This window comes from Pipistrellus kuhlii, unplaced genomic scaffold (genome assembly GCF_014108245.1).
Source record: "Pipistrellus kuhlii isolate mPipKuh1 unplaced genomic scaffold, mPipKuh1.p scaffold_m20_p_88, whole genome shotgun sequence".
Lineage (NCBI taxonomy): Eukaryota > Metazoa > Chordata > Mammalia > Chiroptera > Vespertilionidae > Pipistrellus > Pipistrellus kuhlii.
The window spans coordinates 237,926-253,629 of NW_023425593.1; the positions used below are offsets into that span (position 1 = coordinate 237,926).

Consider the following 15,704-nt stretch of genomic DNA (forward strand, 5'->3'; position numbering starts at 1 on the left):
CGGGGGTTCACTGTGCAGGGGGAGGAAGGAGCGCCCTGGGGTTCACTGTGCTGGGGGAGGGGGGAGCGCCCGGGTTCACTGTGCGGGGTGGGGGGGAGCTCCCTGGGGTTCACTGTGCTGGGGGAGGGGGGAGCGCCCCGGGGTTCACTGTGCGGGGGGAGGGGGGAGCGCCCGGGTTCACTGTGCGGGGGGGAGGCGGAGGAGAGCGCCCAGCGTTCACTTTTTGGTTAGTCCTCTGATAGCTACAGGGGTTCACTGTGCTGGGGGGGAGGGGGGGGAAGAGCTCCCCGGGGTGTCTCCAGCAGGACCTGGCACCTTGCCTTGTGAGAGAAAGGTTGTTGGCATGTTTGTGACTGAAATCAATAAAGAACATATATTCGGTCTGAGTTCTGTTCTCCAGTTGGCAGACAGCTAATAAACAAATTCCCAGTGTAGGTTGTATGAGCTTCAGTCTCCTACAGTATCACCTTTAGTTATTTATTTTTTAATTGCAGATACAGATCCATCTGTAATAAATATTTGTTTTTGTGATCACAATCTCGATTACAAGGCAATTTAGAAGTTAAGATTGAAGTATAAACGGCTTAACAGAAATGAGGCAAAATTAGTGTGTTTTTGCAACAGTGATTCTGAAATTGTTTTTATACAGTCTAATAACAAAGGCACCAGCTTCATTATTTTCAGTTTTAAGTTCAGTTTATATATTTTATTGAAATGGTTATTCTCTAAACATTCACATCATTCTGTCCGTATCTATCTTCTTCCGGGCATTTTTTCTTCTAACGTTTAGTGATTGTATCCTTTGTTTCACATTCAAGCATCAAGTTTATCTGACTTGGAAAATTAATGGAATGTGATTTGAAAACAGTAACAGTTCAAACTTTATCTTAAGCCTGGAACCTGTTATATCTGAACTCAAAGACTTGACTCAAAGAGGAAGTGCACTACCATTACTAAGATCTCATCACCTTCTCTCAGAATCTCCAAGCCCTAGAATTTCTCTTGATTTTAGGTAATTATCAGTTTTGTGACTTCTTTTGTAGATTTCCAGTGTGAGTTGATTTCCAAAAGAATCTGGATTATTTAACTGGTATTTAGTCCTCTGATAGCTACAGGTTTAAATAACCTAAACGTCCTTTTCAAGCAAAGGGGCCTCAGTCCTACTTCCCAAGGCATGGCCCTGGTGTTAGCAGAATTGCTTGTTTGGCTCAGGTTCTTTGGGAAAGAGAATTCCCAATATTGCCCAGCAGAAATGAAAAGTTGCTGGATACCACTACAAGAGGAATGAAAAAGGAAAATGGGGGACTTTTTATCTTACAATGAGGTGGTATTAGTACAAGAAACATTCCAAATTTGCTAGCCCTTTTATTTTTTTATTTTTTAAAATATACTTTATTGATTTTTTACAGAGAGGAAGAGAGAGGGATAGTTGGAAACATCGATGAGAGAGAAACATAGATCAGTTGCCTCTTGCACCTCCCTATTGGGGATGTGCCCGCAACCAAGATACATGCCCTTGACCGGAATCGAACCTGGGACCTTTCAGTTCGTAGGCTGATGCTCTATCCACTGAGCCAAACTGGTTTCGGCAATAGCCCTTTTAAATTAAACTAACATCAGCCATTCTTTATACTACTTCCTCAATGTCTCTTACTTCTCAATTTATTAGGAGTAAGAAACTCAGATGAAAACTTGCACCCAAAGTAAACCCCTATTTCTTTCTCTCTTTTTTTCTTTTTGGTTAATGTTCACATGAGAATATTTTTCAGTTGATTTTTAGAGAGAGTAGGAGGGCAGAAGGGAAGAGAGAGAGAAATATCAATGTGTCACATTGGTTGCCATGCCTGGGCTGGTGATTGAAACTGCAGCCCAGGCACATGCCCTTGGCCAGGAATGAAACTGTTACCCTTTGGTGTGTAGGCCAATGCTCTCACCACCAAGAAACCCCTATTTTTTTTAATTTACTTATTTTTTTAATTCTTACCAGAGGATATTTTTCCATTGATGTTTAGAGAGTGGAAGGAAGGGGTAGAGGCAGAGAGAAGGAAGCATTGATGTGAAAGAGACCCCAATTAGTTGCCTCCTGCACACACTCCAGCTGGGGCTGCGGATGGAGCCTGTAAGGGAGGTACATGCCCTTGACTAATCAAATCTAAGACCCTTCAGTCTTTGGGTCAACGCTCTAACTGACCCAAACCGGTTAGGGCCTAAGGATATTCTTTAGAGTGAAAGGGAAGGAGGAGGGGGAGAGAGAAAAACATGGATGTGAGAGACAAATTGATTGGTTTCGTCCTGCATGCGCTCCAACCAGGGTTGGGGTTTGAACTTGCAACCGAGGTATGTACCTTTGACCAGGAACTGAACCGTCAACCCTAGATCCATGGGCTGATGCTCTAACCATTGAGCTACTGGCCAAGGCCAAACCCCTATTTCCTTTTTTTTTTTTTTTTTTTGAATATATTTTTATTGATTCCAGGGAGGAAGGGAGATAGATAGAAACATCAAGATGAGAATCATTGATCTGCTGCCACACTGGGGATCAGGCCCACAATCCGGGCATGTGCCCTGACAGGGAATCGAACCATGACCTCCTGGTTCATGGGTCGACACTCAACAACTGAGCCCCGCTGACCCCCTATTTCTTCAAAGGGCTTTAGAAGGTGTGCATTCGCACTGTGTGAGGACACTGTTGTAAGAATTAAACGTAGAAAATAAAAAACCAGAGAAGTGGGGCCAATTCCAGAGCAGCCTTTCCCTGTCAGTACCTGGTTAGAAGCAATGCTCCCATCCTCAGCACTGCCTTTCCTTTCTTAGCCTCTGCTGCCCTCTCAATAGGAAATCTTTTGCTTTGCCAGTGACCTGTTGACATTCGCACTATTAAAAGGGCAAGTTATTGTGTTGGAGGCTGCCGTTTGGTTTTGTTGTTTGTTTTTAAAATCCAGACCTTCTCCCGTGGATCAGCTCTTCTGAGAGCTGTCCTGGTGAATCATTCCTGCCCATCTTTCCAAGATGCCCACAGGTATCAACAGGCATTCACCCCACTATAGATCCCTCCCATCTCTTCTGCAAATTGACTCCATTTCCTTAGTGGCTGAGCTGGTAAAACACTGGACTTCGCTCTGTCCCAACTTCTCAGGCAGGAATGACTTTGGCATACCTGCAGTGCAGTAGGAAATGCTGGCAATCCCTGATCTTTCTGATAACAGAAAGCCTGGGATTGTCAGAAGTCCCAGGTTCACACCCTTTTCTTAAGATGAAACAGAGAAACTCCAAGTTTGGTGCAATTCTAAACTTCCTTATGCCATTCTGTGGCATTAAAAAAATTGACCTAATCTCCCTCTAACCCAGTCAGTCTTGAAATTCTGGTTTTGTGTGTTCTCAGAAAGACTATACTGTACACCAGATGGACTTTCAGCATCTCTCAAAGATCTCTCTCCCGCTGTAAGACTTCGTCTTAAGGGCCTTGTTAGTGACACATAGTGAATGCTTCCTTGTTCCAGAGAGTCAGCAGGGAAGTAGTGGAGACCTCTGATTGGAGGGAAAACCCACAATCGTTCCAGCTTACATTTCTGGTATTTGTCAGTGACCCTCTGACCATCAAGACTAAAGGTTTTCATAATCCCTTGTCTCACATTTTGGACTCCTTTTTAGTGCTCTAATGGCCCAATAGAAGAAACTTAGTGCTGGATAGAGTGGGAGAAACTCAATGGTTCTCCATCTCCCATTATTTCAGTTCCTCTTGAAATTCATATCCAAACTTTATGTAAATGAGATCAAGACAGACTAGAAGAGACTTCCTTTTTTGGAGTTTCTCAGAAGCTACATACCAGTCCCTGGTGTGGAAAGGTGTGGAGTAAGGCTGTGGGTTCTGCTGGACTCTGGGTAATCACAGTAATTCAGTAGGTTTGCAGAAAGGCGTAGAACATTTGTGAACAACTCATTTCTTCTTGACAATCGCGAATTGAAGTATTGATACAAAACATCTCAGTGAGAAGTTCACGTGGGTTCCCTCCCCTTCCTCCCCTTCCTCTCCCCAGGTCTGGTCCACAGATGACCAGACTAGACTCGCTCCCCCCACTCCTGTCCAAAGCCCCGGCGGACACGCCAGCTGACATCCCTTCCCTTGCTTGGCGTCCTGGAAGGAGAAGGCGCATTAGAACCGGCTCCACGCCCTGCTCCTGCTCCAGGAGTGACCTCGCCTAGGAATCGCATCGGGGTTGTGAGGCTGGTGGCTGAACTGCAGTGACTAGAGAAGTCCTAAGCTGCTGACTCCCGGGCAGCCTGGGAGTCGGAGTCCAGGGCCGTTAGACAGTTTGGAGGGGCCGGCTCTGGCCGGGGAGCCGGCCGGCGGTGCTTTGGGCCTTGGCCAGGGGAGTGTGATGCCCTCTCTTTGGTTCAGGGCCTCTGGCCTCTGGCCCCCCCAGTCTGAACGTGCCGGTGGCCAGCCCTGGCCGGGGCGCTGCCTCCGGGGACAGTGTCCGCTGGCTGCGGCAGGCGCTGTTGGCTGTGGAGCGCGTGCAGGAAGAGCCGGAGCGGGAGCTCTGGGAGCCGGAAGAAGAGGAACTGGGCTTCACCAGGCGGGCTTTCGGGGCCTCGGCATCCTCTCTGAGGGGAAAGCACAGGGAGGTGAGTGTCTTACTGGAAAGACTGTGATCATTCCCGTGGCGGTCGCTCCCTTCCGAAGTTTCCCAATACGTCCCCTAGGCGGCACCACCGGAGGCAGCCACTTAGGGACCCGTACGGCCCCTCTGAGGCTCAGGGAGGGCATGGCTTAGGCAGATGCATGCTTTGCTAGTCAGAGCAGCTCTTACTCTGGGAGAATGTGCCCTGGCATTGAGAAGGTCCAAGGACCACAGGCCCTTGATTGGGGTTTGTCTGTGGAAACCCTTTGTGGCCTGTGGTCTGCCCGCGCTGAGCAGAGGGAATCAGAAGTAACATGGAGTTGATCGCTTGCATCTCTGAGGAGGAGAGACCGTTTCGCTATAAAGGCAAGGTAAGCCAGACCTGTCCCAGGCTGGCCCTCCGTGCCTGCCCTTTACAGAATAACCATTACACAGGTTCCCGGGGAGAGGAAACGGGCGTTTCTGTTGCTGGGCGCCTTGGACGGCCTGAGGAAGGAAGCTGGGGAGGAGGAGAGCTTGGAGGAGACTGACCGGATTTCATTCGGTCTCTCTTCTTCCTCGTGTCGCTTTTTGCCTTTCCTTCGGACAAGCAGCCACACCAAGAGGAGGATCAGCAGGACCCCGGCCACCATGCCCGTCACTGCTCCCGCCACCATGCCGATGCTCTGCACGTCTGTTTTCTCAGAAACGAAAGCAGAAGCGAAATGAAACATGAAGCAGGAGATGCGGGAACTATCATAGAAGACCCGAGCCCCGGACAGGATGAGCACTCCCAGAGCTGAGCCTTCCTGAGTTCCCGTGGACCCTGGCGTCTGACTGCCCGGCACGCTGTGGAAGGGTAGTAGAATGCGCCACCCCAAAACATGCCTCTTTAACTTTAAGATTCTTTTAAGCTGACTATTTCTGAGAAACTGCAGGCACAGGAAAAGCTCTAAAAACGGGAGTTACCCTCATGTACAGGAAGTTTACATGAATAAGGGAAATCTCCATTTGTTCCCCTCCCAGATATAACACATTTCTTTAGGGAGCTGATAAATCCACAGTAATTGTAAAGGAAGAGCTAATACAACTGCCGAATAGTCCTTGCAACTACTGGGCCAATTTTGGTGACAGCCATGTTCTCCTGGAAATAACTGTTACTCTTGATTAAACATGTTTCACCTGTTTACATGTTTGGACCACATGCAGAGGGAACCCGCCCCTCCAGATACCTACACTGCACAGTGACTCGCACCACGCAGCTCTCCTTCCCCGCCTCGTTGTCCGCCGTGCACCGGTAGAGTCCCGAGGAGGCCGCCGTGAGGTTCTGCAGCAGGACGCGGCCCGGGCTGCTGTGGTCTGCGCAGGCACAAAGGATGCGGTTCCCTCAGGCAGGCTGATGATTTTATTACATCGTCTATCTACGATTCTCTAGGGCAGTTTGGTGAGATTGAGGTGGAAGACAGAATAGACCCCACTTTGGGACGTGGGGAGAAATTTGCTAACATTCTTTTAAATGATAGCGAATCCTCAGAAGTTACAAAGGGCTGTGAACATTTAAGGGACACTGCCCGAGATAGAAATGGTGGATTGATTTGGTGCATTTTTTCTAATGTCTTTTACACTTTACGGTCCAGTTGAGAACAGAAAAGACAGGCCCAGTTTATGGATGAAAATGGAAGTTCAAAGAGATGCGGTGTATTTGAGGCCACATGGTGATTGCTGTCCAATTGAGAGTTCCTGGCAGTTCTGTCCTGTCGTCTCCACAGACTGGGAGAAGGGTGACTTACCGATCCTGGATCTGGGCGGCAGGCGCTCCTCCTGCCCCTCCTTCTCCCGGACGCGCTGCCAGTGATACGCGATGGGCTCCGTGCCCGAGGACGACTCACACTGCAGAGCCAGGTCACCGCCCTCCCGCGGCTCCCCTTCCAGCTCGCACTTGGGCTTCGATGGTCTCACTGCAAGAAAGAGAACCAAGTGCTGATTCCAAAATCCCCAAACAGCGATGCAGGAAGAACCGGACCCTGTTGAGTGTTCTCCCGCCATCCTTAGGGTTCACTTTGGAGTGGGACTCCAGAGCCGTTACCTAGCTCCCGGGCCGTGTGTTACATCACCTCCAGAAATACACCGCTCTTCCCCTGCACACTCACACCCACTCCAGCTGCCTCCAATGGTGGGATTTTCATTAGCGGCCTCCAAAGTCACGTCATTCTCAAAGAAGAAACACATTTAACTGGAAATTTTAGGAAAGCTGAGTATGGTTTTACTAACACTGAGAAGGATAGGAGTTCATTACTTTGGAAGATATTAAGTTGTACTTAGTAGCTTCTGCTGTTAAAAAAAAACACACCACAAATGGTACCTTTAAAAAAAGAAACGACAGCAGGGAGAATCCAAGATGGCTGCACAGGTAAACACCTAGCCGCAGCCGTACACAACAATTTCAATAAAATACAAATAAAATATAAAATGGACATTACCCAGAACTACAGGAAAGTCGACTGACTGGCAAGGAGAAAACCAGAAGGAAGCATGGAGGAGCTGTAAAAGCCTAAGGTATGGAGACACATGGCGCGCGGGGAGAGGACGGAGCCAGAGAGGAGGGGCAGCTGAGTGCCTGGCTGGCGTTCCCTAGCGGGAAGGAGATAAAAGCTCCGACTGTGCTGGGCCAAAGTTTCGACTGCTCTGAACCCCAGTTCTAGGCCAGACCCCGGGGACCCAGGCTCACACAGCGGGAGCTGGGCTGTAAGGCGGAACCCCGGGGAGCGGCGAAAGGAGGTCCCGGAGGCGTGCACATTGCGCTCAGAGAAGGGACGGTTGTGCCGCTGGATTGCCCTGGCAGGAAGGAGACTGGGGCTCCAGACTGCTCTGAGCACCACCTCCAATCCCATTTCCAACTGAACTGAACCCCAGTTCCAGGCTCATTGGGGGAGAGCCTAGAGTCTAGGCCCTAGACCACATGTGTCAAACACAAGGCCCGCGGGCCAAATCCGTCCCGCCAGGCCTTGCAATGTGGCCCGCACCGTGCTGTCATCACTGCACTCCGCTGCATTTCCATCACAATGACAGTTTATGACTGTTCAGTAAACCATTCGGCCCACGATTTAGGCTGGATTTTAGATTTTGGCCCCTTCTCTGATTGAGTTCAACACCCCTACCCTAGACTGTTTGGTAGCAGGCGAAAATTGAGGGCACCTTTCTCTCAGAGTTGCTTGCAGCAAGTACTGAAGGACCCTGAGACTCAGGAGCCTCGTAGGGCGGGGCTGACGGAAGCCAAGGCTGTAGGCTCCACCCTGAAACTCCGCCCCATCAGGGAAGCTGCAAAAATGCAACAACGAAATAGATCACAAACGAAAGAAATGGAGGACAAAAAGCGACTGGATATAGAGTTCAAATCTACGCTTATAAGGTTTTTCAAGAATTTCCTAGAAAAGGTCGATAAGACCTATGAGGATATGAAAAGGGATCAACTAGAATTAATAAGGAATCAATGAGAAATGATAAGGGATCAACAAGAAATAAAGAATACATTGTCTGAAATAAAAAATATTATACAGAGTCCTAAAAACAGAATGGAAGATCGCAAGAATCAAGTCAAAGATTTGGCACATATAGAGCCAGAAGACACTCCTCCGCAGAAGCAAGAAGAAAAGAGAATTCAGAAAATTGAAGATAATGTAATAAACCTCTGGGACAACTTCAAGCGAACCAACATCAGAATTATGGGAGTCCCAGAAGATGAGAGAGAGCAAGATATGGAAAACATTTACTGAAAGAAATAGTGACAGAAAACTTCCCCCACCTGGTGAAAGAATTAGTCCAGGAAGTGCATAGAACTCCAAACAAAAGGAATCCAAAGAGGACCACACCAAGACAAATCATAATTAAAATTCCAAGAGCAAAAGACAGAGAATATTAAAAGCAGCAAGAGCAAAGCAGGTAGTTACCTATAAAGGAGCACCTATATGATTGCCAGCTGATTTCTCAACAGAAACCATGCAGGCCAGACGGGAATGGCAAGAAATATTCAAGGTGATGAATAGTAAGAACCTACAGCCAAAGATAATCTACCCAGCAAAGCTATCACTCAGAATCGAAGGCCAGATAAAGAGCTTCACTAATAAAAAAAAGCTAAAGGAGTTCATCACCACCAAACCAGAATTATATGAATTGCTGAAGGGGGTTCTTTCGGAAGAGAAAGTAAATAAAGATAAAAATTATGAACAACAAATACGTAACTATCAACAAGTGAATCTAAAAACCAAGGAAATTAAAAAAAAAATCTGATGAACAATATTAACTGGTGAATATAATAGAATCAGAGGTATGGAAAGGGAGTGAACTGACGATTCTTGGGGAAAAGAGGAGAGGGGGATGTGGGAAGAGACTGAACATAAACTATGCACCTATGGATGAGGACAAGGCGGGGTGGGGAAAGGGCAGAGAGTGGGATGGGAACCTGGTGGAGGAGAGCAATGGGGGCGTGGGGGGGGGGGGGAGAAAGGAACATTTGTAATAATATGAACAATAAAAATATATTTTAAAAAAACACACACAAATGGATTTAAATCATCTGAGAGATTTAAGTTAAATATAAGAATATCATTCAAATATTAGAGAATATTTAATTTTTTTAAAGGGCTACCATAGAAAATTGTGATTATTTTTTCTTCTTTCATTGTAGTTAAAATACAGAACATACTTCTTCCCAGGGAACTGGAGTAGGTGACATCAGAATGTATACTCCAAAATACTGAACATCTAATTTGGTAAACACACAATACAATATACAGCTAATCCTATCTAATAAAAGAGTAATATGCAAATTGACCATCACTCCAACACATAATATGGCTGCCCCCATGTAGTCAATGATCCTGCCCCCATGTGGACACAAGATGGCCAGCAAGGGAGGGCAGTTGGGAGGGACCAGGCCTGCAAGGGAGGGCAGTTGGGGGCTATCAAGCCTGCAGGGAAGGGCAGTTAGGGGTGACCAGGCTGGCAGAAGAGGGAAGTTGGGGACAAACGGAGCAGTTAGACATCAATCAGGCTGGCATGGGAGTGGTTAGGGGTGATCAGGCTGGCAGGCAGAAGTGGTTAGGGGCAATCAGGAAGGCAGGCAGGCGAGCAGTTGGGAGCCAGCAGTCCTGGATTGTGAGAGGGATGTCCAACTGCTCGTTTAGACCCAATTCCAGTAGGATCGGGCCTAAATGGGCAGTTGAACATCCTCGAGGGATCCCAGATTGGAGAGGGTGCAGGCTGGGCTGAGGGACACCTCCCCACCCCCCATGCACCAATTTCCTGCACCGGGCCTCTAGTGTATTATAGAATTGTACACCTGAAACCCATATAGTTTTATTAACCAATGTCACCCCAATAAATTCAATCTTAAAAAGAGTGCAGAAAAAGACATTTTGTACAACGATGCCCTTGGCTGTCCCTGCCCAGACTTCGTTAGTTAAAGGTAGGCATTTGCGTTGGCACTCTACCTTACCTAGGACTTTTAAGACGACATGGCTCCACACGTAGTGCCCCGAATTCTTCACCTTGCACGTGTACAGGCCCTCATCTCGGGGCTTCAGAGACTCGATCTGCAGGGAAGCATCTCCTGCCAGGAAATTGGACGCAAAGGCCACTCGGCCCTTCTGTTCCTCAGTCAGGTTATCGTAGACGTGATGGCCGGAGTACGTGATCACCTGTGGGACAGATCAAGGCGCGTCAGGCAGGGGCTCCGCCTCCCTCCCCGCTGATGCCAAGGTGAAGATGAGAGCACTCCCAGCGGAACAAGGCAGTCAAGCCTGGGCTGATTCTAAGGACCCAAGAGACCTCTGTTCTAAAGAAGGTTCAAAACCCAGTGTTTGTCTGGGCCTTGTCTTGCCTTTTAAGGAGAGTAACACCTCATATTTGAGCAGCATTTTAATTATGAAGTACTAATGACTAAGTGCTGAGCACCACTCCATTTTATAGGGAAGGAATTTTAAATTTGAGTTATATCCTTACAGCCTCATAAGGAAAGAAGGAAACACACAGTGAGTACACATAATGGCTTTAGAATCTACCCTGAGGAGAATTGCAAGAATAGGAATAAGGAAGGGGAAAAAGACTTTGTTTTAACTTTTTTGCAGACCCCCCTTTATTGATTGATTGATTTTATTTATTTTTAAAAAAATATATTTTTATTGATTATTACAGATAGATAGAAACAATAGTGAAAGAGAAACATCAATCACCTCCTTTCTGCACACCCCCCGACTAGGGATGGAACCCCAAACCTGGGTTCACACCCGCCTTTCCTGTTGTTGTTAATCCTCACCTGAGGCTATTTTCCCCATTGCTTTTCCGAGAGCAGAAGGCGGGGTGGTGTAGAGAGAGAAACATCTGACCCGTGATGGGGCGTGAGCCTGCAGTGCAGGTACATGCCCTTGTCCGGGAAACAAATCTGGGGCCTTTAGTGCATGGGCTGATGCTCTAACAGCTTAGTCTCACTGGCCAGGGCATCGCCCCCACTTTTAAAGTGAACTTAACTCCTTTAAAAAAGAAAAACATTAAAAAAATTTTATTTATGTATTTTGGGAGAGAGAGAAACATCAATGATGAGCCCTAACCAGTTTGGCTCAGTGGATAGAGCTTCGGTCTGCGGACTGAAAGGTCCCAGGTTCGATTCCGGTCAAGGGCATGTACCTTGGTTGTGGGCACATCCCCTGTAGAAGGTGTGCAAGAGGCAGCTGATCTATGTTTCTCTCTCATCGATGTTTCTAACTCTCTATCCCTCTTCCTCTCTGTAAAAGATCAATAAAATATATGAAAAAAAAGAAACATCAATGATGAGAGAGAATCACTGATCAGCTGCCTCCTGCACGCCCCACACTGGGGATGGAGCCCCCAACCCAGGCTTGTGCCCGGACCGGGAGTCGGTCCGGGTTCATAGGTGGATACTCAACCACTGAACAACTGACTGGGCTACATCTGGTTTATTTCTCACCCATTTTCCCCAAGTAACCATTGTCCCCACTTCACAGACAGGTAGCAGAGCCTGATTTGAACACATCTGTCTAAAGCCATCTACACAGTCTGTGGTTCTTTATAATGGAAGCTCTAGTAAACGAATACAGAGTGAAAAATGAGTTTCTGTTTAAGTTGCATTTACAGGACTACATTTCACTTTATTTTTTATTTTTTGCATTTTACTTTAATAATTAAAAATTTAACATCCGCCGAAACCAGCTTGGCTCAGTGGATAGAGCATCGGTCTGTGGACTGAAAGGTTTCAGGTTCGATTCCGGTCAAGGACATGTACCTTGGTTGCAGGCACATCCCCAGTAGGGGGTGTGCAGGAGGCAGCTGGTCGATGATTCTCTCTCATCGATGTTTCTAGTTATCCCTCTCCCTTCCTCTCTGTGAAAAATCAATAAATATATTTAAAAAAATTTAACATCCAAAAATAAAATAAATAAATAAATAAATAAATAAAAATAAAGTCATCTAGCCGGCTGGTTTACTTAGTGGTTAGGGTGTCAGCCTTCAGACTGAAGGGTCGTGGGTTCGGTTCTGATCAAGGACACTACGTTTGTTGCAGGTTCCATCCCTGGCCCTGGTCAGGCCACGTAGGGGAGACAACCAGGCAGTGTGTCTCTCTCATCTCCATGTGTCTCTCTCACATCAATGTTTCTCTCTCTCTGCCTCCCTCCCTGGTTCTATTTTCTTTTAAAAAAAATAAAAAAAAGGAAAACATATCCTCAGGTGACCATTAACAAAAATAAAAATAAATAAAGCCCTCTAGCTCATGGTTCTGGTATTCCTCTCCCCCTCCTTTTCCATATGTATTTGTTTCACTACTCATTAACCACTCTTTCAGAAAGCTTGGAAATGAAGAAGAAAAAGTAAAACAACTACAAAACAATCAATTTGATTTGTTTGAACAAATAAATTTGTTCTTACAAAAGTTTAGAGTCCAGTTGAAGAGGTTGGAGAGGTAAGTTAATGGCTAAAATTCAGGTCTGTATTGAAGGTGGACTGTAACTGAGCCAAAGAATCAGGGAGTAACGAGCGGTGATGGAAGCAGACTGGACTGGGTGGTGAACACACACAATGTATAGAGGATGTGTTGTCAATGGCACACCTAAAACTTACGTGACTTCATTAACCAATGTCACCCCTATAGGGTCAATAAAAATGTAAAACAAAATTCAGTTCCGATTCTGAGGCTGCCTTGCTTGGCTTTCCTTTGTTTTATTCCCCTGGGGTTAGTAAACCAGGCGGGAAATGGTGTCCTTCCTTCCGTACATTCGCAGGAGCTTCACCTGTGTCTGTTTTCCCAGCTGGGGAAACCAGCGTCTAGATGTCCCCAAAAGAAAAAAATCATCTTTATTTTTACGAATCGCCATCCTCATCACCACCTTTGGCTCTCGAACCCTTTCTGGGTTATCTGGGTCCTCCTGCCCCTCAGCACCACGCTGGGCTTCCCCCGGATTCAGGCACCTCACTGGTTCCCCTCCCGCCGAGCACCCCGTTATAGGCTCCTGTCACCCCGTCTCAGGCTGGGTTACCCCATCTCAGGCTGGGTCACCCCATCTCAGGCTGGGTTACCCCATCTCAGGCTGGGTCACCCCGTTTCAGGCTCCTGTCACCCTGTCTCAGGCTGGGTTACCCCATCTCAGGCTGGGTCACCCCATCTCAGGCTGGGTCACCCCGTTTCAGGCTCCTGTCACCCCGTCTCAGGCTGGGTCACCCCGTCTCAGGCTGGATCACCCCGTCTCAGGCTGGGTTACCCCATCTCAGGCTGGGTCACCCCGTTTCAGGCTCCTGTCACCCCGTCTCAGGCCCCTGTCACCCCATCTCAGGCTCCGGTCACCCCGTTTCAGGCTCCTGTCACCCCGTCTCAGGCTGGGTCACCCCGTCTCAGGCCCCTGTCACCCCATCTCAGGCTGGGTCACCCCGTCTCAGGCCCCTGTCACCCCGGCTCAGGTGGGTCACCAGACAGCACGCAGGGTGAGCGTCCCGGCGCCAAGGAGAGCTATCAGAGGGGACCCCCTGTGTCCAGGCCTCCTGAGCGCGCAGGGCCAGGAGCGGAGCCGCGGGAAAGGGGCGGTGGCGGGCGATGGGGGAGAGGACGGCCTGGAGCAGCGGGCCGGGAGGCTCCGAGCTGCGGGGGAGCGGTGGGCGGACTGGGGTTCGGGCCCACAGGCCTGCGGGGGGATCTGCGGAGCTCGCCTGGCCGCAGATGTAGTGTTTAGTTCCCTTCCTCCCCCCTCTCCCCTCCCCCTCTTTCCCCCCCTCCTTCCCAGCTGCCACCTCCCATTCTCCGCGGGCTGGGCTCCGAGGGGCTCAGGGAGGCAGGAGGCGAGGCGGGTCTCCAGGAGCCCAGGCTGGACCGCCCGAGGGGAGGGGCTGCCTTTCTTTGTGTGATGGGCGTGTGTGTGTGTGTGTGTGTGTGTGTGTGTGTGTGTGTGTGTGGTTGGGGTGCGTGTGTGGTTGGGGTATGTGTGTGTGTGGTTGGGGGGGGGTGTGGTTGGGTGTGTGTGTGTGTGTGTGTGGTTGGGGTGTGTGTGTGGGGGGTTTTGTGTGTGTGTGTGTGTGTGTGTGTGTGTTTGGGGTGTGTGAGTGTGTGTGTGTATGTGTATGTGTGGTTGGCTTGTGTGTGTGTGTGTGTGTGTGTGGTTGGGGGTGTGTGACTGTGTGTGTGTGTGGTTGGCGTATGTGTGTGTGTGTGTGTGTGCATGTGTGTCTGCAGCTGTTGTAAATTGTTTCACTTAAGCCCTTGGCCCCATCTCAATCACGTGATGCTCTGTAACTCAGTACCAGGCTTTCCAAAGGCCGGAAGCCATCCAGCAATGACATCAATCCTCTCCACACGTAAGCGCTTCAGTCTCACGGGGTCTGCTCTTCACCCTGAGAAAGAGCTACATTCCCTGCACATTCTGTTTCTCCAGCTAACACTTACTGAGCTCACAGCCCGTGGGGGGAACAAGCAGGAATAAGACACAGCTCCTGCCCTGAGGACCCACAGTCTTTGTGAAGAAAAGAAAGGGAGAGGCAAGTAAGAGGAAATCAATGGAAAGGTATCCTAAAAAAAAAAAAAAGTAAACACTAATGTCATATACTGAAATGCTTCCAGTATAATTTAGCCCCTCATTGAACCAACTCCACTATTGGGATAAATCTCACATCTGTTAGGGTCACCGAGGAGGACCACTCAAGGCCAAAAGGGGTAGAGTTACAAATGTATTAGGTCATCCGGGAGCCCAGATGGGCTGAGCCTCTAGGCGGCACCTGATGGGTGGTGCTGCTCTTATATCAATCAGGGGCAAAGCAGATGTACAGTCCTTAGTTCATCCTAGCTTGATGCCTGTGTTGGTGGCCAGAGCTGTTTCATGCCTGAGGCACATAAAATGATAATTGCTAGGTCTTGGAGGGGAAAAGATCAGAAACACTGGTCTCATAATAAGTAGAATATTATTTAACTGGGGCTTAGAAGGGATGTAGTTTTAAAGTTTATGGATCTGTTATTGCTCTAGTAACTTCTAAATAACAGTAAGTAGGTAGTTCTAGCACAACTCCATTAAGAGTGAACATGTCACATAGTTTTTGTAGCATGGATATATGTTATTTGCACATAAAACCGGGAGCTATGAGAATAATAAGTGGAAAATTAGGGGTCTAGTGTGGTAATGTTGGAATTATTTCAGAGGGCAGTTACTGTAAATGGTGTTTTCTCAGGAGCCAGAATGTTCAAATCCTGAGTCTCTGCCATTTAACTGTCAGTGTGATCTTAGATGCATTTAACCTGCCTGTTTCTTGCCTGAAAAGTGGGTTTTAATAATAGTGCATATAAGTTACTGGAAAAACAAAACAAAACATGAGAAGCACTTAAAATGGGGCCTGGCACAGTTGTAGCTAATAATATATATGAGCATCTGTCTTTTTCTGGGTTCAGAAAAAATAAAAATAAAAATAAAGTAATAAATAAAACTTAAAAATAAAAATAAAAATAAAAATAAAGGACTCTCGGCGGCTTTTCCAGGCGGAGAGTCTCTGGGTGGGGCCCGAGGAAGGCCCAAGGGGAAGGATACAGGTCTTAGCCAGTGGAATGTGGTCTCAGCGAAA

General features: G+C 47.8%; 1 protein-coding gene and 1 pseudogene across 1 annotated transcript in view; one reads left to right on the plus strand and one right to left on the minus strand.

The window, feature by feature from the left end:
- Positions 1 to 2,939: 2,939 nt before the first annotated feature.
- Positions 2,940 to 15,704, minus strand: part of LOC118712341 (CXADR like membrane protein) — an 88,660-nt gene continuing 75,895 nt past the window's right edge. The window contains exons 3-7 of the mRNA XM_036425983.2: positions 10,096 to 10,297; positions 6,392 to 6,559; positions 5,838 to 5,960; positions 5,154 to 5,295; positions 2,940 to 4,605 (exon numbers count right to left, since the gene is read on the minus strand). Coding sequence (XP_036281876.1) covers positions 4,305 to 4,605; positions 5,154 to 5,295; positions 5,838 to 5,960; positions 6,392 to 6,559; positions 10,096 to 10,297 — 936 coding nt within the window. The 3' untranslated portion in view covers positions 2,940 to 4,304. The remainder of the gene's footprint in view (positions 4,606 to 5,153; positions 5,296 to 5,837; positions 5,961 to 6,391; positions 6,560 to 10,095; positions 10,298 to 15,704) is intronic.
- On the plus strand, positions 14,840 to 14,988 carry LOC118712361 (annotated as a pseudogene).